The 24,910-nt window shown below is 41.8% G+C and overlaps 1 protein-coding gene across 8 annotated transcripts in view; it reads left to right on the top strand.

Annotated features, from left to right (window-relative positions):
* Positions 1-1,387: 1,387 nt before the first annotated feature.
* Positions 1,388-24,910, top strand: part of LOC130543497 (transport and Golgi organization protein 1 homolog) — a 65,280-nt gene continuing 41,757 nt past the window's right edge. For 2 of the 8 annotated variants that reach the window (XM_057310823.1, XM_057310821.1), the window contains exon 1: positions 21,920-22,963. In XM_057310823.1, the coding sequence (XP_057166806.1) occupies positions 22,820-22,963 (144 nt within the window). In that variant the 5' untranslated portion in view covers positions 21,920-22,819. Of the gene's footprint in view, positions 1,613-21,918; positions 22,964-24,910 lie in introns of those variants that run through there. The other 6 variants (XM_057310825.1, XM_057310826.1, XM_057310822.1 and 3 more) reach the window with 5 other exon arrangements.

Genomic DNA, 24,910 nt, shown 5'->3' with positions numbered 1-24,910 from the left:
AATATTCTTTATACACTTGTTCAACATGTGTTTGGAGGAAAGGCTGTTTGCTGTATGGCGGAAGGATGAAAAAGAAATATTTGGTGACAGTGTGCAGCCTCATCCCCAGAGTTCCAAGCAAAGCAGCTCTGCCCCCAAACTTGCATGCCCCTGTCAGTCAGAAGGAAAGCTTTGCAGTTGGTCTGATCTGCTTTCCTTAGGTGGGTGGTTAGCAACTACCTCCTTTCACTCATGTGTCTTTTATGGGATTCTTCCACAGTATCCCAAATTACTTCCAGCCACACACTCTCAGTCTCTCTGAGAGGAATTATGATACTGCATGCTTCTTTGTCTTATTACTTTTCTGGTTCCCTTAACAGATTATGCCCCAAACAAATATGCTGGAGGCCCTGGTCTGTAATGAAATATTTTGCCAAAAGGTCTTGTTTTGCTTCATTATCTCCACTTATCCGGCTACACAGGGCCTCCTCTATGTTGTGGAGTTTTATGGTTTTCATGTTTTATATGACCTATCACCTTTTTCCATCAAAACCAAACTATCCTGTTTCCTTGTGCCTCAGAGCACTGCTGAAAATCTAGTAAGCGATTTCCAGTATAGAAGAATGACTGGATTAGTGCCATTCCTCCCACAGTTCTGATCTTTGCAATGATAGCTTAACTCAAAAGTGCTCTAATGGTAAACAGGTATTTTAGGCCATACCATTTAGGTGGAAGGACTGCAAATTGAGGACTTTTAATTTCATAATCAGCACACCTATGCTCAGTTTCAGTCAGTTAGGTGTCTGACTCTTGATTTTGGCTCAGGTCATGATCTCATAGTTGTGGGATTGAGCCCTGTGTCAGGCTCCACACTCAGTGGGGAGTCTGCTTGAGATTCTCTCTTCCTCTACCCCTACTCCCGATCTTGTGTGCTCTCTTTCTTGCTTTCTCTCTCTCTCAAATAATAAATAAACTTTTAAAAAAATCAGTCAGAAAAAGATAAACATTCAGATTTTAAAATGGGAAAAGACAGTAAACATAAGAAAAACTTCAATCTTACTAGTAATCAAAGAACAAGTAAGATTAACATGAAATATTTTTCACTTCTCACATTGGCAAAGAGTTAAAACCTGATAATATCCAGTGTTACTTTTTCCTTTACTGTCTGAAAGGGTTTTTGTAATTTTGGTGTTATTTCTTCCATAAATGTTTGATAGGATTTGCCAGTAAAACTACTTGGGTCTAGGGCTTTCTTTCTGGTAAGGTTGTTAATAATTATTTCAGTTATTAAAATAAATGTTGGAGCATTCAGATTTTTGTTTTATTTTGTGTGGTAAGTTACATTTTTCAAGGCATCTTTCCATTTCATCTATGTTGTTGAATTTGTTGACATAAGACTGTTCATTGTATTTTCTTGTTATCTTTTTTAAATTTTTTTTTATTTATTTTTAAAGATTTTATTTATTTATTTTGACAGAGATAGAGACAGCCAGCGAGAGAGGGAACACAAGCAGGGGGAGTGGGAGAGGAAGAAGCAGGCTCAAAGCGGAGGAGCCTGATGTGGGGCTCGATCCCATAACGCCGGGATCACACCCTGAGCCGAAGGCAGCCGCTTAACCGCTGTGCCACCCAGGTGCCCCTGTTATCTTTTTTTTAAAAAAAGATTGATTTATGTATTTTATTTTTTTATTTTTATTTTTTTTAATAATGATTTTTTATTATATTATGTTAGTCACCATACAGTACATCCCCGGTTTTCGATGTAAGGCTCGATGATTCATTAGTTGTGTATAACACCCAGTGCACCATGCAATATGTGCCCTCCTTACTACCCATCACCGGTCTATCCCATTCCCCCACCCCCCTCCCCTCTGAAGTCCTCAGTTTGTTTCTCATAGTCCATAGTCTCTCATGTTTCATTCCCCCTTCTGATTACCCCCCCTTTCTTTATCCCTTTCTTCCCCTACCGATCATCCTAGTTCTTATGTTCCATAGATGAGAGAAATCATATGATAGTTGTCTTTCTCTGCTTGACCTATTTCACTTAGCATTATCTCCTCCAGTGCTGTCCATGTTGTAGCAAATGTTGAGAACTCGTTCTTTCTGATAGCTGAGTAATATTCCATTGTATATATGGACCACAATTTCTTAATCCGGTCATCTGTTGAAGGGTATCTCGGTTCCTTCCACGATTTAGCTATTGTGGACATTGCTGCTATGAACATTGGGGTGCATATGGCCCTTCTCTTCACTACGTCTGTATCTTTGGGGTAAATACCCAGTAGTGCAATGGCTGGATCATAGGGTAGCTCAATTTTGAACTGTTTAAGGGACCTCCACACTGTTTTCCAGAGTGGCTGTACCAACTTGCATTCCCACCAACAATGTAGGAGGGATCCCCTTTCTCCACATCCTCTCCAACAATTGTTGTTTCTTGCCTTGTCTATTTTTGCCATTCTAACTGGCGTAAGGTGGTATCTCAGTGTGGTTTTGATTTGAATTTCCTTGATGGCTAATGATTTTGAACATTTTTTCGTGTGTCTGTTAGCCATTTGTATGTCTTCATTGGAAAAGTGTCTGTTCATATCTTCTGCCCATATTTTGATTTGTTTATTTGTTTCTCGTGTATTGAGTTTGAGAAGTTCTTTGTAGATCTTGGATACCAGTCCTTTATCTGTAGTGTCATTTGCAAATATATTCTCCCATTCCGTGGGCTGCCTCTTAGTTTTTCTGACTGTTTCCTTGGATGTGCAGAAACTTTTAATCTTGATGAAGTCCCATAAATTCATTTTATCTTTTGTTTCTCTTGCCTTTGGGGATGTGTCATGAAAAAGGTTGCTTTGGCCGATGTCATAGAGGTTGCTGCCTATGTTGTCCTCTAGAATTTTGATGGATTCCTGTCTCACATCGAGGTCTTTCATCCATTTGGGGTTTATTTTTGTGTATGGTGTGAGATAGTGGTCAAGTTTCATTCTTTTGCATGTAGCTGTCCAATTTTCCCAGCACCATTTATTGAAGAGACTGTCTTTTTCCCACCGGATGTTTTTTCCTGCTTTATCAAATATTAGTTGCCCAAAGAGCCGAGGGTCCATTTCTGGGCTCTCTATTCTGTTCCATTGGTCTATGTGTCTGTTTTTGTGCCAGTACCATGCTGTCTTTGTGATCACAGCTTTGTAGTACAGCTCGAAATCCGGCATTGTGATGCCCCCAGCTTTGTTTTTCCTTTTCAACAGTTCCTTGGAGATTCGGGGCCTTTTCTGTTTCCATACAAATTTAAGGACTGTTTGTTCCAGTTCTTTGAAAAATGTCCTTGGTATTTTGATCGGGATAGCATTGAAAGTGTAGATTGCTCTGGGTAGCATGGACATTTTAACTATGTTAATTCTTCCAATCCATGAGCATGGAATATCTTTCCATCTTTTTATGTCTTCCTCAATGTCTTTTAAGAGTGATTTATAGTTTCTAGAATAAAGGTCCTTTACGTCTCTGGTTAAGTTAATTCCAAGGTAACGTATGGTTTTTGGTGCTATTGTAAATGGGATGGATTCCCTAATTTCTCTTTCTTCGGTCTCGTTATTCGTGTATAGAAATGCAACTGATTTCTGAGCATTGATTTTGTATCCTGCCACGTTACTGAATTGCTCTATAACTTCTAATAGTTTGGGAGTGGATTCTTTTGGGTTTTCCATATAGAGTATCATGTCATCTGCAAAGAGAGACATTTTGACTTCTTCTTTGCCAATTTGAATACCTTTGATCCCTTTTTGTTGTCTGATTGCTGTTGCAAGGACTTCTAGTACTATGTTGAATAATAGTGGCGAGAGTGGGCATCCTTGTCGAGTTCCTGATCTTAAGGGAAAGGCTTCCAGCTTTTCCCCATTGAGAATAATATTTGCAGTAGGCTTTTCATAGATGGCTTTTATGAGATTGAGAAATGTACCTTCTATTCCTACACTCTGAAGGGTTTTAATCAGGAAAGGATGCTGTATTTTGTCAAATGCTTTTTCGGCATCGATTGAGAGGATCATATGGTTCCTGAGTCTTTTCTTGTTGATATGATGTATCACGCTGATTGATTTGCGAATATTGAACCACGCTTGCATCCCAGGTATGAATCCCACCTGGTCATCATGGATAATCCTTTTAATGTACTGTTGGATTCTATTAGCAAGTATCTTGTTGAGGATTTTGGTGTCCATATTCATTAGGGAAATCGGTCTGTAATTCTCCTTTTTGAGGGGGTCTTTGCCTGGTTTGGGGATCAAGGTAATATTGGCCTCATAGAATGAGTTTGGTAGCTTTCCTTCTGTTTCTATTTTTTGAAATAGCTTTAGGAGAATAGGTATTATTTCTTCTTTGAATGTTTGGTAGAATTCCCCAGGAAAACCGTCCGGGCCTGGAGTTTTGTTATTTGGAAGGCTGTTTATCACTGACTCAATTTCTTCATAATTAATTGGCCTGTTTAAGGAATCAATTTCTTCCGGTTTCAATCTTGGTAGTTTATAGGTTTCCAGGAAGGATTCCATCTCTTCCAGATTGCTTAGTTTATTGGCATATAGCTGTTGATAAAAATTTCTAATAATCCTTCCAATTTCAATGGTGTTCGTCGTGACCTCTCCTTTTTCATTCATAATTTTAATAATCTGGGTCCTTTCTCTTTTCTTTTGGATAAGTCTTGCCAGTGGTCTGTCAATTTTATTGATTCTCTCCAAGAACCAGCTTCTAGTCCTGTTGATCTGCTCTACTGTACTTCTGGTTTCTGCTTGATTGATTTCAGCTCTAATTTTGGTCAACTGCTTCCTTGTGCGTGGATTAGGCCTGTCCCTCTGTTGCTGTTCCAGCTTCTTGAGGTGAGAATATAAAAACTGCATTTTAGATTTTTCTATTCTTTTGAGTGAGGCTTGGATGGCTATGTATTTCCCCCTTAGGACTGCCTTTGCAGTATCCCATAGGTTTTGGACTGTTGTATTTTCATCCTCATTGGTCTCCATAAATTGTTTAATTTGATTTTTGATTTCCTGGTTTATCGAGTCATTCCTGAGCAGGATGGTTCTTAGTCTCCAAGTGTTTGAGTTTCTTCCAAATTTTTCCTTGTGGTTGAGTTCCAATTTCAGAGCATTGTGGTCTGAGAATATGCAGGGGATAATTTCAGTCTTTTGGTATCGGTTGAGACCTGTTTTGTGTCCCAGAACATGGTCTATTCTTGAGAATGTTCCATGGGCATTAGAATAGAATGAGTATTCTTTGGTTCTGGGGTGTAGTGTTCTATATATATCTATGAGGTCCAACTCGTCGAGTATGGCATTCAAAGCCTTTGATTCTTTGCTTAGTTTTTGCCAGGGTGTTCTGTCTATTTCTGATAGTGGAGTGTTGAGGTCCCCTACTATTAATGTTTTTTTATTTATATTTCTCTTTATTTTGGTTAAGAGTTGGCTTGTGTATCTTGCTGCTCCCCTGTTGGGGGCATATATATTTATAATTGTCATATCCACTTGTTGAATACTTCCCTTAAGAATAATATAGTGCCCTTCTGCGTCTCTAACTATAGTCTGTAGTTTAAAATCCAATTTATCTGATATGAGAATTGCTACCCCAGCTTTCTTTTGAGGTCCATTTGCGTGAAAGATGGTACTCCATCCCCTTACTCTCAGTCTGAATGCATCTTTGAGTTTGAAATGAGTCTCTTGTAGACAGCAAATGGATGGGTCATGTCTTTTTATCCAATCTGCAACCCTGTGGCGTTTTATGGGATGGTTCAAACCATTTACATTAAGATTGATTACTGAGAGATATGATTTTAATGTTGCCATGTTGCCAGTAAAGTCTTTGTTTGTATTGGCTGTGACTTTCTGTTCTGTATCACTCTTAGGGCCTTTTTACTTTTATAGAACCCCCCGTAATATCTCCTCTAGGGCTGGTTTCGTGGTTACAAAATTGGTTAGTGACTGGCGATTCTGAAATGTCTTTATTTCTCCATCAATTCTGAATGACAGCCTTGCTGGATAAAGGATCCTTGGCTGCATGTTTTTCTCTGAAAGAGCTTTAAAAATGCTCCCCCAACCCTTTCTCTCATTCCAGGTCTGTGTAGACAGGTCTGACGTAATTCTGATGCCTTTGCCTTGGTACGTGAGAAATTTCTTTGCCCTGGCTGCTTTCAATACTGTATCCTTGCATCTAATATTTGCGAAATGCACTATGACGTGACGTGGCGTAGGTTTGTCGTGGTTGAGCTTGGGAGGGGTCCTCTCTGCCTCTTGGACACGAATGTTTGTTTCCCTCGCTAGATTAGGGAAGTTTTCAGCTACAATTTGTTCAAATATCTCTTCTAGGCCTCTGTTTTTCTCCACCCCCTCGGGGATGCCGATGATTCTAACATTGGATCGTTTCATTGAGTCAGTAATCTCCCGTAACCTACATTCGTGGGCGTGGATTTTTTTAAGACCATCTTCTATTTTCATTTTTTCCTCTATTAACCCATCCTCCAATTCACTAACCCTGCTTCACTTCCTCTGCTTCTGCGACCCTGGCCGTCAGAGCCTCTAGTTTTGCCTGCATTTGGCTCATAGAATTTTTAATTTCTGTCAGATTCGCTCTCATTTCTGTCCTTAGGGATTCTATATTCTCAGTAACCTTTTCGTTAATAGTTTTTTCAATTCTACTCATCATTTTGACCATCGTTACTCTGAATTCCATTTCTGATACTTTGGTTACATCCATATCCATTATTTCTGTGGCAGAGGCCATAGACTCACTGTCTTTTCTTTGCTGGGGGGGGCTTCTCCTTCTTGTCATTCTGATGAAGAGAGGTTGCGGGGTTTCTAGAGCCCAAATTATTGACTGGGTCCCCGGCCGTGCCCCTTGTTTTATAGGGATATTAGGGATGTGGGCTTCTTCTTTAAAGATTTTATTTATTTATTTATGTGGCAGCCAACCAGCGAGAGAGGGAACAGAAGCAGGGGAGTGGGAGAGGAAGAAGCAGGCTCCCAGCGGAGGAGCCCGATGAGGGACTCCTTTCCGGAACGCCGGGATCACGCCCTAAGCCGAATACAGGCGCTCAACGACTGCGCCACCCAGGCGCCCGGGTTGTGGGCTTCTTGATTTTTCAGCCTGCCTTCTGGGGGAGGGGTCTGCCGCGCCGATACTCAGGCAGCCCTGTTTGGGTAGAGTCTCGGCGTCCCGGCGAGGGGGGATGGGGATGGGCACTCCCTGAGCCGGTATTTCCAGGCTTTTGTTGTCTGGCGGCTTTCCCTGGCGGTTTGCTGTGCCTCTTCTGAGAGTCAGAGCAGCAGCGGCCAAATTTCAGCCTCTGTCACGGAACAGAGGGATTGCGGCCCGTTCTCTACTAATGTTCTGGCCACTTTAACTCTGTTTCTGTTGGTGCTGCTCAACCCTGCAGCGTCCCGGGATGTGCGCCCCACACCCGGCGTCCCAGCCCTCACTTCCAGGGCCGGCGCGTCTCTGTCCTTTGTGTTTCTAATGCCGCCAGCCGCCAGCCGCCCCGCGCCCGCTCCCGGATCTCCCGGTCTCAGTCTGGATCCAGTGAGCGCACCGGGATTCCGGTGTTCCGCGAGATGCCTGGTGGCACGCACCCGGCTCACGGTCTCAGTCTGCTGTTTTGCGGGTGCAGTCCGTGAGCCCCACCCACTCTCCCGTGCAAGTGGCTACCGCTTCCCAGCGCCCGAAGGCGGCGGCTCCCTCCCCCTTCCATTTATCTTCCGATATCTGTGCACGGTTTCATGTCTCCCCGCTTCGTACCTCAATACTCAGCGCCGGAGATGTTCATTTGTAGAGATCCAGATGCGTCTTCCTGCGTCTCAGGCTGGTTCCGTGGTTGTTTAGGCTGGTCTGGTACCTATCCAGCTCGACTCGGAGGACCGGCTGAAAACGGTGTCTCCTACTCCTCCGCCATCTTAACTCCCTGATTTATGTATTTTAGAGAGAGAGTGTGAGAGATCAGTAGAGGGGTAGAGGGAGAAGGAGAAAGAGAATCTCAAGCAGGTTCCCTCTTGAGTGCAGAGCCGGACGTGGGGCTCTATCCCATGACCCTGAGATCACAACTTAAGCCAAAACCGGCTGAGGCCAACACTTAAACAACTGAGCCACCCAGGCGCCCATATCTTTTTAATATGTGTAAAATCTATAGTGATAACTCTTTTTTTTATTTCTGATATCGGCACACAAAAAAATTTTATGTTGAAGGATGATTGTCCAAGTGTTTTGTAAAGTAAAAAACTGAAAAACAAAACAAAAACCAACCTCCAACAATAAGGGATTAGTAAATTAAAAAATTTTATCATCTTGACAGAATGAACTACTACATGGCCCTTAAAATTATATGAAAACTATGATGAAATAATACTGCATGCTTACCAGGACGACTAAAGTTTAAAAGATTCATAATAACAAGTGTTGTTGAGGGTATGGAGTAAATAGAACTTTTTATAAAAGTTTTTCTTTAAATTCCAGTTAGTTAACATATAGTATAATATTAGTTTCAGGTATAGGATTTAGTGATTCAACACACCAAACAACATCCAGTGCTCATCACAACAGTACGCTCCTTAATCCCCATCACCTATTTCACCCAACTGCCCACCCATCCCTGCACCTCAGGTAACCATCAGTGTGTTCTCTGTAGTATGTCTCTTTCTTGGTTTGCCTCTCTCTCTTTTTCCTTATGCTCATTTGTTTTGTTTCCTAAATTCCACACATGAGTGAAATCATATGATATTTGTCTTTCTCTGACTGACTTATTTCACTTAGCATAATTATGCAAATGGAACTTTTATTCAACTTTTATTCAAATTCCACTGTGGTAGGAGTATAAACACAGCATCTCTATTTTATTCCTGATTTTAGTAATTTGAGTCTTCTTTTTATTTTGATCATCCTTTCTAAAGATTAGTCAATTTTGTTAATCTTTTCAAGAAATACTTTTTGTTCAGTTGATTTTCTTTTGTTCTTTTTTTCCTTTGTACTGTAGTTGACTTTCCTTATTGTTTTTTTATTCTCTATTTCATTTATTTCCTACTGTGAACTTTATAATTTCCTTCCTTATGGCTGCTTTGGATTTAGTTTTCTCTTTTTTTTTCCAGTTTCTTAAAATGAAAGATTAGGCTATTGACTCATGATCTTTCATAGTTTTTGAATGTAGGCATTTACAACCATAAATTTCCCTCTTAGCACTGCTTTAGTAGCATACCATAAGTTCTGGTATGTTGTATTTTGTTTTCATTCATTTCAGGGTATTTTCAAATTTCTCTTGTAATTTCTTCTTGGACCCATTCATCATTTAGTAGTGTGTATTCACGTTGATTTTTCCATATTTGTAAATTTTTCAAATTTCTTTATGTTGTGGATTTCCAATTTTATTCCATTATGATTAGAGAACATGCTTTTTATTATTTCAATCTTTTTAAATTTATTGAGAGTTGCTTCCTGGCCTAACATATAGTCTGTTTTGGAGAATATTTTTTGTGCACTTGAGGAAAATGTGTGTTCTGCTGTTGTGGGGTAGAATTTTCTATAGATCTATTCATTCTAGTTGATAAAATAAAGGAAATTTTCAACTTTTCATGTATGTGGGCCCTGCTTCTGGGCTTCTAGGAAAGCTATACCTTAACTTTTACCAAGGTCAAAATGACTAAGCAAAACCTCTAAGCGTGGGCTCAGTTTCTGTCCCCAGCACACATTGTATATCTGTTTTATTAAAAATATTACCAAAAAGGAAAATTCCAAACTAAAGAAAAAGAAAAAAAACAAAACAAAACCCTAGTCCCCATAAGATTAAAGTCCTACAGCCTTGCTGCACATACTAAAAACATAAGATAAAGTCTGTAACTTTCTGGAATGTTCTTGGTTATGATGATTTATAACTCTTTATATAAAAAACCCATATATAACCCTGCACCAAATGTTCCTTCCTTGGAGTATTTTCTTCTTTGTGAAGATTATGTATCCTGGACAGGTATCTTGGGCTCAAATAAAATTCTTCTCCTTTCTCTTTAAAATTTTTAAATAGGTTTGTTTATTTTATGTCAACATAGTTGTTTTACAGTGTTATTCAACTCTCCTATTTCCTTGTTGATCTTTTGTCTAGTTGTTCTAGTGATGATTAATAAAACTGGGGTATTGAAATAGCCAACTGGGGAATATACTTTTGAATACAAAAATAAACTTTATAGTAATGAGACTGCTTTTCTTGGTGACCCTTTCCCAAAGAATTATCATAAAATATTTTTAAGCAGAAGCTATACTGTTAAAACAAAGGTATAGGCTCCCCGCCCTCCCCCAGTTATTTGCGGTGGGAAGGTGAATGTTGTGCTACCTTCTTACAGAATTCTTTCCTGATTCTCTAGCTGAAAGAAGTTTCTCTTCCTTCTGAACTCCTTAGCAATTTATCTAGGATCTTCCTGATTGCATTAAATTGCTCCTTCATTGATCTCATCTCCCCTAGGGGTCTTTCAGCCACTCTAAGGGTAAGAACATTGTCTCATTCACCTTTATAACACTGGCATCTAGCTCAGTGATTTTCATTCTCTAGACTTTTGATAACATTTCAGTATAAGTGTTAAGAAGAAACATATTAGAGGTCCCTGGGTGGCTCAGTTTCTTAAGCACCCAATTCTTGATTTCCACTCAGGTCATGATCTCAGGGTTGTGAGATTGAGCCCAGCTTTGGGGCATGGAGCCTGCTTAAGATTCTCTCTCTCCCTCTCCATCTGCCTCTGCTCCCCACTCATGCACTCTTAATCAGTCTCAAAAAAAAAAAAAAACCCAAAAAAATAAAAACCCCAAAAAACGAAAAACCTATATCATTGCTATTTGCCCAAATAGTGGTTTTTAAAATGTATTGTTTTACAGGGCGCCTTGGTGGCTCAGTCAGTTAAGCATCTACTTTCAGCTCAGGTCATGATCTCTGAGTCCTGGGATCAAGCCTTACGTTGCACTCCCTGCTCAGCAGGGAGCCTGCTTCTCCCTCTTCCTCTCCCTTTGCCCTCCCCCCAACCATCTGTGTGTGTGATCTCTCTCTCAAATAGATAAATAAAATCTTTTTTAAAAAGTATTTTTACTGTCCATGCTACCCAGAGCAATCTACACTTTCAATGCTATCCCGATCAAAATACCGAGGACATTTTTCAAAGAACTGGAACAAATAGTCCTTAAATTTGTATGGAACCAGAAAAGGCCCCGAATCGCCAAGGAACTGTTGAAAAGGAAAAACAAAGCTGGGGGCATCACAATGCCGGATTTCGAGCTGTACTACAAAGCTGTGATCACAAAGACAGCATGGTACTGGCACAAAAACAGACACACAGACCAATGGAACAGAATAGAGAACCCAGAAATGGACCCTCAGCTCTATGGGCAACTAATCTTTGATAAAGCAGGAAAAAACATCCAGTGGAAAAAAGACAGTCTCTTCAATAAATGGTGCTGGGAAAATTGGACAGCTACATGCAAAAGAATGAAACTTGACCACTCTCTCATACCATACACAAAGATAAACTCCAAATGGATGAAAGACCTCGATGTGAGACAGGAATCCATCAAAATCCTAGAGGAGAACATAGGCAGCAACCTCTACGACATTGGCCAAAGCAACCTTTTTTCATGACACATCTCCAAAGGCAAGAGAAACAAAAGATAAAATGAACTTGTGGGACTTCATCAAGATAAAAAGCTTCTGGGGCACCTGGGTGGCACAGCGGTTAAGCGTCTGCCTTCGGCTCAGGGCGTGATCCTGGCGTTCTGGATCGAGCCCCACATCAGGCTCCTCCGCTATAAGCCTGCTTCTTCCTCTCCCACTCCCCCTGCTTGTGTTCCCTCTCTCGCTGGCTGTCTCTATCTCTGTCAAATAAATAAATAAAATCTTTAAAAAAAAAAAAGATAAAAAGCTTCTGCACAGCCAAGGAAACAGTCAAAAAAACTAAGAGGCAGCCCACGGAATGGGAGAATATATTTGCAAAGGATGCTACAGATAAAAGACTGGTATCCAAGATCTACAAAGAACTTCTCAAACTCAGTACGTGAGAAACAAATAAACAAATCATAAAATGGCCGAAGATATGAACAGACACTTTTCCAATGAGGACATACAAATGGCTAACAGACACATGAAAAAATGTTCAAAATCCTTAGCCATCAGGGAAATTCAAATCAAAACCACACTAAGATACCACCTTATGCCAGTTAGAATGGCAAAAATTGACAAGGCAAGAAACAATTGCTGAAGAGGATGTGGAGAAAGGGGATCCCTCCTACTTTGTTGGTGGGAATGCAAGTTGGTACAGCCACTCTGGAAAACAGTGTGGAGGTCCCTTAAAAAGTTAAAAATGGAGCTACCCTATGAAATAGCCATTGCACTACTGGGTATTTACCCCAAAGATACAGATGTAGTGAAGAGAAGGGCCATATGCACCCCAATGTTCATAGCAGCATTGTCCACAATAGCTAAATTGTGGAAGGAACCGAGATACCCTTCAACAGATGACCGGATTAAGAAATTGTGGTCCATATATACAATGGAATATTACTCCGCTATCAGAAAGAACGAGTTCTCAACACTTGCTGCAACATGGACGGCACTGGAGGAGATAATGCTAAGTGAAATAAGTCAAGCAGAGAAAGACAATTATCTTATGATTTCTCTCATCTATGGAACATAAGAACTAGGAAGATCGGTAGGGGAAGAAAGGGATAAAGAAAGGGGGGTAATCAGAAGGGGGAATGAAGCATGAGAGACTATGGACTCTGAGAAACAAACTGACAGCTTCAGAGGGGAGGGGGTGGGGGAATGGGATAGACTGGTGATGGGTAGTAAGGAGGGCACGTATTGCATGGTGCGCTGGGTGTTATACGCAACTAATGAATCATCGAACTTTACATCAGAAACCAGGGATGTACTGTATGGTGACTAACATAATATAATAAAAAAACATTTTAAAAAAAGTATTATTTTACATGTGGTTAAAAGTATGGACTGTGGAGCTGGGGTCGAGATGGCAGCATGGAAGAGTCCTGAACTCACCACCTCCCATGAATACAATTCTACAGCTGCATATGGAACAGTTCCCTCTGAAAATAACCTGAAAATTAGCTGAACAGTGTCTCCACAACAAAGGATAAAAGGGCCACAAGTAGGTAGGTAGGAAAGGCAGAGACACGGTCTCACAAGAAACCCTACCACAGATGTGGTGACCCATAGTCAGGAGGATCTCATAATACAGAGGATGTCCTTGAGGAGTGAGGGGTTTGTGACTCATATCAGATACTCCAATTCTTGGGACCTACACCAGAAAGATGAGCCTCTGAAGCATCTCACCTTATACAAAATAAGGCTTACTTCCTGAAGAACCATAGGGCTTTAAGGAAAAGGAAATCTGCTCTAAATGGGCTCACATACAAATGCACATTCACCTGGGACCCAGCACCAAAGCAAGAATTTGAAAGTTGCCTAGACCAAATGCAAAGGGGACTCGTTTGTTAATCTTAAAGCTTCTACCAGAGAGGCAGGAATTCATAGGGACTCTCTATAGGGATAAAGGTGCTGGCAGGCACCATTTTTGCATTCTCCTGCCTTGTAGGTACCAGTGCTTCTGGGCCATTTTTGCAACCTCCACACTCCCAGCCCACTAACTCCAGTGGGAGGGCCTTACTTGGCACATCCCAGCTGTAGCCGACCATCCCAACCAGGCTGGCTGAGCATGCTGTCCCCATGCACCACAGCATGGCCTATTCTGCCACAGCCAGCAGGCACATGCAGCCCACACAAGGGATGCCTCTTGGGCACCTGGCTTTGGTGGCCAGGAAGGATTGCAGGGTCTGAAATAATCAGAGAGATAGCGCTTGACCGGCTGTCTTCCCCAGGGCACTGCACAAACAGCAGACAGAAACATACCCCAGTCTTTGTGGAAAAGGCCTATTTTCTTGTCCTGAAGCTTCAGCGTGAGGGGCAGGCTTTAGGTGTGTCACACATCTAGAAGTTCCGGAGGAGCTCCCAGGGAACATGGGTAGAAAGATACCATATTAGCATCCTTCCTTGGCCTTGCCACAGTTTGCTGACATCTCCCAGAAATGAGCTTATACACAGTATAAAGCCACAATTTTTGCTACTATTGCCCAGAGGACACCCCCAGAACTCCTGTTCTGGAAGTCATCAGGGTTTACAATTGTGGACTCACGAGACTGCATATATTCACATGCTTTAAAAGCTGCTGCCTTAGGATCTGGCTTACAATTAGCCGGAAACTAGGTGACACCTGAGATCCCTCCTTTTGGAACAGTGACAGGTCTTAGCACACCCTCAACAACTGGGATCTATCAAGAGCAATCAGGTTACTTAGACAATTACAAAGGTCCAAGAAATAAAACCCAGAGCAAGGTTGAATGATAACTTTCATCTTCTATAGCCACTCCTTCAAGACTGGGAGAAATTGCTGTTTCACCTAATACATAGAAACAAACACAGCAGGTAATGAATCATGGAACTTTACTTCAAAAACTAGGGGTGTACTGTATGGTGACTAACATAATATAACAAAAAATTATTATTAAAAAAAAGAGAAAGAAATAGACCTTAATGAAATGGAACTAAGTAAACTACCTGATAAAGAGTTGAAAGTAATGGTCATAAAGATGTTTACCAAACTTGGGGGAAGAATGAATGAACACAGTGAAAGTTTCAGTAAAGAGATAGAAAACATGATAAAGTAGCAAACAAGTCACAGAGCTGAAAAATACACTAGATGGGCTCAATAGCAGAATAGACAAAGGAGAAGAATGGATCAGTGACCTGGAAGATAGGGCAGGGGAAAACACCCAAAAGGGCAGTGAAAAGAAAAAAGAACTTTAAAAAGTAAAGCTAGATTAAGGGAACTGTGGGGCAACATCAATCTTAATAACATTCACATTATAAGGATTCCAGAAGGAAAAGAGAGAGAGAAAGGAGTGGAAAATTTATTTGAAGGAGAAATAAAGAGTTTTCCAGACTGTTATATATATGCAGTATGTTGTATGTGAAGCTTGTTTTAATCACAAAGCAAAAATCTATTACATGTTTATGCGCCCAACATAGGAACTCCTAAATATATAAAACAAATATTAGCAGACCTAAAAGGAAATTGACAGCAAACAATGATAGTAGAGGATTCTTTTTTTTAAAAAAATTTTATTTATTTATTTGAGCAAGAGAGAGAGTAGAGCAACAGAGAGAGAGCATGAGTGGGGGTAAGGGGCAGAGGGAGACGGAGAAGCAGACTCTCTGCTGAGCAGGGAGCCCAATGCGGCACTCGAGCGCAAGATCCTGAGATCATGACCTGAGCCGAAGGCAGATGCTTACCCGAATGATCCACCCAGGTGCCCCAATAGTAGAGGATTCTAATACCTCACTTATATCAATGGATCCATACAGAAAATCAATAAGGAAACATTGGCCTTCAATGACATTTTAAGCCAAGTAGACTTATTTGACACAGAGAACCTCCCATCCAAAAGCAGCAGAATATACATTCTTCTCTAGTGCACATGGGAAATTTTCCAGGAGAGATCATATGTTAGGCCAAAAAACATGTCTCAATACATTTAAAAGATTGAAATCCTATCAAGAATTTTTTTCTGACCACAATGGTACGAAACAAGAAATCAATTACAGGAAGAAAACTAGAAAAATCACAAATATGTGGATATTAAACAACATGCTACTGAACAATAATTGGATCAAAGAAGGAATCAAGGGGGAATTTTAAAAAATGACTGGTAACAAAAGAAAACGGAAATGCAATAGTCCAAAATCTAGGGGATGGAGCAAAAGTGCTTTTAAGAGGAAAGCTTATAGCAATACAGGCCTACCTCAAGAAACAAGAAAAATCTCAAATAAGGAATCTAACCATACACCTAAATGAACTAGAAAATTAAGAACAAATAAAGTCCAAAGTTAATAGAAGGAAGGAAATGTTAAAAATCAGCATGGAAATAAATGAAATACAGACTAAAAAGGCCATAGAAAAGATTAATGAAACTAGGAGCTGGTTCACTGAAAATATAAACAAAATTGACAAAACTTTTAGCTAGGCTCATAAGAAAAAAAACAGGGGCTCAAATAAATAATATCATAAATGAAGGAGGAGAAGTTACAACTGCTATCACAGATAGAAAGGATCATAAGAGACTACTAGAAAAATTATACACCAACAAACTGGACAACCTAGAAAAAAATGGATAAATTTGAGCAGATCTGGAGCTCAAAGCCGTGTGTATCTGACAACAGAGTTCATGCTTCGCATGTTAGGCTGTGCTGCCTCATAGAGAGTAGACCGGAGGGTGCCTGCCAGTTAGGATGGGCCAGATATTACTGTGCGTAACTAAGAGCCCTGTGTCTTAGCGGCTTCTAATGAGGGAAGTATCTTTCTTGCTCCTGCCAGACACCCACATGGTCTTCCTGGGACCAGGATAAAAGCAGACCCACCGTAGGTAACTGCCAGGTGCTATATGAGATGGACAGAGGGGATGCCAGACTCAGTTGTCCCAAGTGTTCTGTTTGAGGTGGCACCCCTCACTCCCACTCACATCTCACTGGCCAGAGCATGTCACAGGGATGCATCTAACTTCCAGGGTCAGATGACACACTGACATGCTTGGTGGAGCCTATTGGGACCACCACATGGTGCCACCCCCTCTAGGGGACTGTGCAGGGGCAGAGGGGGGGCATGGGGCATTGGTAGGAAATGACGGCAGGACTAAGTCAGGATGAGTTTGCTTTATCCTTGACCAGGTGGAATTTGTCTCAGAGCTGCCCAAAACCATCAGGCAAGATTAAAAGAAGTGACCTTTGGAAAAAGGAGTTCAGTCAGATGTAATCAGCAAAACCCTCAGAAACCACTGTGTCATCTTTGCCAAATCCCTGGCTGCCTCAGTTTCCCCACTATGGAAAGTATGAGGAGGGAAGTGATGGACATTGATTTGTAAGAGCATCACATTCCAGCATTTTTGTTCTTTTAAATTAATATCAGTTACTCTCCTGCTTCCAAGTCCCCGAGTGAGCGCTCAGAATGTGGCTGGGGTAATAAAGTGACATCAGCATCCAAGGGGACTTGTGTTGTGCTTTTATTCTGTGAATGAACCAGTGCCAAATGCTGTCCCTCCATGATTCTCCCCAAGCCCCAGCAGAGAGGCCTCTCGGGCCAGATTCTCCTCCTGGTTCCAGGGGCCCTGGGTGACTCCTTTTTGTCTATTCCACAGCCAGGACACAGAGATCTGGGGAGGGACCCTTCCTTGGCCCCAGGTGTCCACCTCTGCCTGGCTTGCCCATGCCCTGCTAGAGGGTGAGGTCAGGGCCAGAGCTAGTGAGGTGGCTGGAGAAGGGGAAGGGGCCGAGGGCAGCCCAGCCTGGTGAGTCCACTTGGCTGCCAGACCATTCTTCACTGCTCCATCCAGCCTCCCATGGATCTGCTGCCTCTGTTGCCTCTCAATGCTGCTACTGCTGCTGCTTCCAGATCCCACCCTGTATCAGCACAGGTGTGGGAGAGATCTGCCCTGTGGGGACCCAGGAATCCTGCAAGACTCCTCCAGCCCTTTCCAGGGGTGCCCAATCCCCCATTCCTTGCAAGGAGTCCAGGAGCTCCGTTCCTCAGCCCTCCCTAGGGGACCCCACTCACTCACCCTTCCCAGGGCCCAGGAATCCCTCAGGCTCGCCAGGGGCCCATAACTCTCCCCACACTTCATGACCTCCTCCTGCCATCTGGAGCCTGAGAGATGATGTGTGCTAGGTGGATGGGAGGCTGACACTGGCTTTGGGGACACTTCCTCACCACCATGAGTGATCTCACCTGTTTGATGCCCCCAAACTCTGTTCACTGCTTCTTCTTTCCCTGCTCCCTGTTCCAGTTATAATCAGGGTGACCCTGGCCATCCTTCATGGAATTCCCTAGTCCCCCTTATAGGCTGGGTCTCTCTCCCATTCACTTTTGGGTTAGTCTAACTCCACCCCTTCTGTAGCTGGTCTCTCCTTCTATAACCAGGACAGCCCAACTCTGGGGCTCTTGAGGTGGGCAGCGGCATCTAAACAGAATTTAATACTAATGTTTTGTGATCCTTCTTTTGTTTCTGTTTGCTTGTTTTTTTATCGTTTCTTTATATTTATGTTAAAGATACTGTTTTCCTAGTTTAGCAGAGCTAGAATGGTTCCTATTTACAAGAAATTTGCAAAATAATGAAGTGGTGGTTTGTAGAGCACTGATTTTCAGCTGCCTTGGGCCTGAATGAGTTGGGGAAACATTGTGTTAGTCCTAGAGAGAAACAGTTTAGGAAGTGCTGCTCAGGACAGGGCCCAGGAGAGATGATCACAGGGGTTCATCGAGTAACCTGGGCCCCTGGGCCTGCCCACCTGCTTGGCTCTCCCCACTCAGCACACCTGGAGCTGCCAGCTCTCTGGGTGTTGTCCCTGGATCTCCCAGGAGAGAAGCTGGTGAACGTTTTCTCTTAAAATGCTCTCATTCCTGTAGGTCCCAGGAGATCTCATGAGAGTCAGCTTGGATTGATTCCCTGTGTGGTTCATAATGTAAAGCCCAAGCTAATGGGTAGGAGGGTCATAGAGATAAGTGACAGTTCCACCGCTATTTGCGGTATTAAAATATCTTGGTCAATTAGGGATGATTTGAGACCACACCAATATCATACCAATATTCCAGGAATTTCTGGCCAGAAGACATATTTGATTATAATTTTATGATGCTCATTTCATTGAGTTCCAACATCGCTCTTTTTCTTTGGGATTTCTTTACTTATATTTTGTTTACAGAGGTACTTCTCAAATTCTAAACATACGGGAATTTCTAGTTAGCTTTTTATAGTGATTTCTAGCCCATTTTATTACCAAAATGTACTCTGTGTGATTTCACTCCCTGGAAACATTGAAATTTCCCCTGTGGACAAAATAAATCGGGTGTATTTTTGTAACTGCAATCTGTGTGCCTACAGTTAATGTGTCCTCCACAGTGGTATATGGATGTGGACAGATATATGGAGATAGCTGTGGGATTCAGATGGTTTGCTTTCAGGACCTACATCTTATGGATGTTCTATCTGCACTGAGTTGCTGAGAGGGGGCTGAAACCTCCCATCCTGCTTGTGTATTTGATTGTTTTTGCAGTTCTATCCTCCTTTGCTTTATATGTTGCTCAGCCAATGGCCTTAGGACGGGAGTTGGGAAAGGAAGGACAGAGCGCCCAGAAGAGGGAACAGGGACCTGGGTTGGGAGGGAGCAGAAACAAGAAGGTCTGCCAAAGTTCTAGAGAGGAACTGTCGTTGGGATGGCGCGGGGTGGGGCATCAGCGGGGAAGTGTTTTTTGAAAATGAGGTTACCTGTGGCATCCATGTTGATCTAGGGGCAAAGGCAGCTGATTGGTGGAGAGATTATAAAGGTTCTGGGTTGCTAAGGAAACGTTGAACCAGGGGAAGGCTTGGAGGAAGATGGATCCTCCTCCACTCCAACTGCTCCTGAGGTTCCCTGTACCTGCTAATGTGTCCTGCTGACCTAGTGATTTACTAACCTGCTGACCTACTAACCTTTCTGAACCCTCCTCCCTTCCTTTGAGTACTTAATCTGACACTGGCACTGTCCCTGACCAACTCTGAGAAACGTCTTCCCCAATCCTACCCTCTATTTCCACCCTATTCCCATCCCTAATTACCACCCTGTCCCCTTTCCCACCCTTCCCTACCCCTACCATCCCCACATCGTCCCCTTCACCATCTCCACCTCCTCCCTGGTGCCCCAGCACCCCTTGAAAGGGCCAGGAGATGAAGATGCAGAGGCTGCTCTTCTGGCTTCTCTTGCTCCAATGTCCCAGTTACCCAAACACAAATGTGAGTAAACATGGCACTTCAGTGGTGTCTTCCTTCTTTTCTTTTTTTTAAGATTTGATTTATTTAAGAGAGAAAGAAAGGGCACAGGTGTGGGGGGAAGGGCAGAGGGGGAGGGGGAGAGAGAATCCCAAGCCAGCTGTGCAGTGAGCCCAGAACCTGAAGAGGGGCTCAATCTCAGGACCATGAGATCATGCCTTGATCCAAACCAAGACTTTGTCACTTAACTGACTGAGCCACCCAGGTGCCCCAAAGCTGCTGGTAGTGTCTTCCTTCCTGGTGGGGTTTTTCCCCATGGTAGTTAAATAACAGCTTTTTTATGGGCTTCTCGATGGGAACTTCAGAAGAACTTCACATTTCCCTGAAGACCGAGCACCACAGGGCAGGTTTCTAGGTCAGCCTGAAGGGGTTGTGGCCACGGCCATCCACACCAAGTTCTACATCCTGTCTGTGCTGCTTGGTCCAAAACCCGCAGTGCTAGCAGGATGGAAACCTGAAAATACTAGGTTTATGGTGTCAAGAAGAAAGGATTTGTGAAGATACGAAAAGCCATTGAGCTCTTTGTCTTAAATTGGGAGCTTGTATGATATGTACATTTTATCTCATTAAAATTGTCTTTAAAAATGTCAGGAACTAGAATTTAATAGGAACTATGGGTATTAGATTAGCTTCTGGAAGCCTGGTGAAGCTCGTGCTTCAAGCCTTATAAGTTTAGGGTCCATCTTAAGGGTAGTTTGTTTTCCTATCAGCACATTGTTCATATTTGTGAAGTTTGGCAGCCCTGGGAACAGTGGTATCTCAAGCATTGGTTTTGGGACTAGAGTGTTAAAAAGTGAAATGTCCTTTGTGCTCTGTGCTTCCTGGTTTGTTGACTTTTAACAAGTTCTGAGTCAGCCCTTTCCTTCTGGTCTTGGAGGCTATCCCCAGGGACCCTGTGTCCCACCAGGTCCATGAGAGCCCTGAGAAGCCCAGCAGATAGTAAGTGACCACATCCTGCTGGGACATTTGTCATAGGAAAATCACTAGGAGTGGTGGGATCAGGACATGAATGAGTTGTTGTCCTTTCTTTGGCCATGTATGTGCAGAGTATTGATTTCCCCAAAGTAAAAAGGTCCTGAATGTCCTTAGGATTGTCCAAATATGAAGAAATACCTGGTTCCCAGTGTGAATGTTTCACTCTATCGTTAAAAAGTGAAAACCATACCCCCAGGAGAGAGAGAAAGAGACAGACAGACAAACAGGGAACACCCCTAGAAATAAGTAGACTTCTTTAGATTGGCTTGCACCAGATTCTTACAGAGGGATGTGAAAAGTGTCAGTAGTCAGGAAGGATCCTTATATTGAGGCAGAATCATCCCACACGAATACCTCCAGTCAAAATAGACTCTATTCCATTTCTTTTGAGTCTTCAAAGGAGGACATTTCTTAGTAGTCTTGATTGGAATTATTCCCCTCTACCCAGTCCGCATCTCATAGATCAGTTCAGCTTTCTCACCCTGCCTCATCTCTGGGCTCTTGCATAAACTCACTGGTCTTGCATTTCCACCCCCCCACCTGCTCATGGCCACTGTCTCTGAAAACCTAGTGTTATTGGCCCCATTGGATGTCATCCAGTTAAGAGTCAGCTACTGGTCAGCATCCAGACAGCTGCCAGATGTACCGAGTGCCCACGACTGGGGGTGTTTTACATTCATGACAAGATGGCCTCTGTCCTTTGTGCATTTGATCCCCGTGATCAACCATAGTGCTGACAGCTACTGCTCTCTTTCAGACAGTGGCTATTCAAAGACAGTGTATGTTTCCACCAGCACACATTTTCCTGACCTCAGCTGTGATGAGGCTGAAGATGGAAATGTTATAGATTTCAGGGGCTACTTTCTAGAGAGTTGTGTTTGCACAAAATTCATGCTTGGTGTGAATGAGTATGAATTGTACGGTGAGTGTCTTGTCTCCTAAAATACTTCTAAGTCTAGCTTTTTAAAAATGAGATGTGTTCTTTGTTTTGGTGTCCATATCCAGGAATTTTGTATTCTTTTAGAAGTTAAATTTCATAGTTGCTGCTGATAGATTTAGGTAGAATAGTAAGAAATAGGAGCATGAATTCCTTTCATTGGATTTTTGGAGATAAGTGTTCAAGTAACTTAAAATCTCACAGATTTCATCAAAATATACAAGATCACCTGATGATGCAGATCTTTATGTACTTCAGAAATCTGACATTTTGGGCTGTGATTCAGAAGCAAAGTGAGCATTGAAAGAAAACATCAATGTTTTCAGAAACCAAACAATAACTATAATTTATTTTTGTTGGAATAACAATCCCATGTTATATTAATGAGCTAATGAGCAGCCTCCTGTCGGTCTCACTTATGTCCTAATCTATAAACAGCTGTCCATATAACATTCTCATTTGTATCTCTAGTACATGTTTTATTCTTGCTTTCTCTTGTGTTTCCATAAATTTTGGGTGTATTTTTGGAAACGTTCCAAAGGAGTTTATCCAGGTCCTTCATGGATGTACAATAGAAGTCACTGACTTCTTACCTGCTCTAAGTTTACATTTACTTATCTTGTCTATTTTATGTTGGATTATAAATTCTTAAGTTCTGTTAGCCATACAAAAAATATTTGCAATGTGCTTGTAGGCAAAAGAAAATCTCTTAAGATTTGCCTATTAAATTTTTTCTACAGCTTCAGTGTGATATAATTTATGTATGATAACAACAGCTTTTTAAAGAATACAGTTTGTTGATATTTGACATAGGTAAGCAGCAATGAAACCATCACCACAGTAAGATGGTAAACACATTCTTCACTCTCAACAGTTTGCACCTGCTCCTTTGTAATCCCTCTGTCCTCCTCCTCCATGAGGAGGAATTTGAGAGGTGTGCTTACCTCTTAGAGGCTGGTGAGGGTTCGTAAAGGTGATTCTTTGTGACAGATATATTGTAATGTCTTTGAGATTTCCTCATTATCTCAAATGTTATTTCAGCTTGTCCACATTTTGCTTGACCATTTCATTCTTGGCCCTGATGGTGTTGGAATAATGTGGAACCTTCCCGTTATTACTGCCTCCCTGGGACTTTGTGCCTTTCTCATTTACATCTGGAGAACCATCCTTGCTGTAAGTATACTAAAGTACCTTATAGATACACTTGTAATCATAAGTAAGCAGAAAATTTTATAGTCACTGGACCTTTAATATGCATTCAGTAGTACAAATTTCCCTTTATTATATTCAATTTTCATTATCATTTAGATTGGGATATTTTATAATTTTTCTTGAAGTGCCTTCTGTGATCCATATGTTTTTTTTAAGTTCAAGCATAATTGGCAAACAGTGTAATATTAGTTTCAAGCATTCAACGTGATTCAACCATTCTATACACTTCTCTGTGCTCATCACAATAAGTGTACTCTCAATCTCCTTCACCTCTTTCACCCATCACTCCACCCAAATCCACTCTAACCCCTGTGTTCTTCAGAAGTGTGTTGTTTAATCTTCTTTTTTTTTTTTTTTTTGTCGTTCTCCAGCTATCTTTCTTTTCTTGATGTCTAGTCTGAGTCATTTGTGGTCTGAGAACATACTTCCTGTGATTTTATTCCTTTAGTTGTTCAGATGTATCTTATGGCCTCGAATATGGCCTCTCTCAGTGAATGTTCCATGGGAGCTTGAGAAGAATGTCTGTACTTCTGTTGTTGAATGAAGTATTCTGCAGATGTTAATGGATGCAGTAGATTGGTGATGCTGTTCAGTTCACCTGTGTTCTCATGGAACTTCTGTATCTGCTGGATCTGTCAATGACCAGTAAGAGGGTTTTGAATTCTCCAGCTGTAGTAATGGATTCATCTATTTCCATCAGCAATTCCTTCAGTTTCTGCCTCATGTACTTTGACTCTCTGTTGTTAATGCACGCACATTAGAAATTGTTGTCTTTTCAGAGAACTGACTGCTTTACCACTGAAATATGCCTGACAGTTTTCCTTAATCTGTAGTGTGTGTTGAAGGGTGATTTCACTGACCACAGGTTTCTAGTTTGATGATTCTTTTTAACACTTTAAACATTTCATCCTTCTTGATGGCATGGTTTATGAGAAGAAGTGTGATGTAGTTCTTATCCTTGTTCCTCTTGGGTAAGGTGTTACTGCTGCCCTCCCCTCCTTTCAGCACCCACCCTTAACCCCAACTCCAGATTATCATATGATTTCACTCATATGTAGAATTTAAGAAACAAAACAGGGGGTCATAGGGGAAGAGAGGGAAAAATAAGAAGAAATCAGAGAGGGAGTCAAACCATAAGAGACTCTTAACTATAGGAAACAAATTGAGGGTTGCTGGAGAGAGAGGTGGGTGGGGCAATGGGGTAACTGAGTGATGGACATTAAGGAGGGCACGTGATGTAATGAGCACTGGGTGTTGTATGCAACTGATGAATCACTGAACTCTACCTCTGAAACTAATAATACACTATATATTAATTATATGAATTTAAATAAAATCAAATTTTTAAAAAAGAGTTGACTGTTGCATTTTACTGTAATGTGGCTCGGGAGGCTTTTGGTCATTGGGTGAGGGGAGGGCAGCGTATTCGCTTGCTGTTTACCACAGTAGAGAGTGGGCATCTGGGAACTGAAACTCCTACTGAACAGTGAGCTGGAATTTCACTTAGGACCATCACGATGAGGTCTGCTATTTCAAGGACTAGGAAGTATGGTTTATTTCACAGCTAGGTAATTATCACATCGTTCAGCCCTGCCCTCCAAGATATGCAGAAAATCCCACAAGATACTTAAACGACGAAGGGCGATAGCCAGCCAAATTGTACAGTCCCTTCCACTCTTAATGCTGAACAGAGACTTTTCAATGTGAAAAAGGGAAGATTTTTTAAAATATATATTCCACTAAGAAAGCCATTGTGAGTTCTTTTCTTGAACTAGTTTCCACCCTCCTTACTTTCTCCTTGTTCTATTTATGCCTCAAGGGCTTTCTTTGTTGCACTGCATGATCCCGTTCTGTTAGGTGCACTCACATTGTTCTGTGATCATGATTTCTTGAATGTCTTTTCTCATA

This window comes from Ursus arctos, unplaced genomic scaffold (assembly GCF_023065955.2).
Source record: "Ursus arctos isolate Adak ecotype North America unplaced genomic scaffold, UrsArc2.0 scaffold_122, whole genome shotgun sequence".
Taxonomy (NCBI): Eukaryota; Metazoa; Chordata; class Mammalia; order Carnivora; family Ursidae; genus Ursus; species Ursus arctos.
The sequence above is the reverse complement of the archived record's forward strand: the minus strand, read 5'-3'. Positions and strand labels throughout refer to the sequence as shown.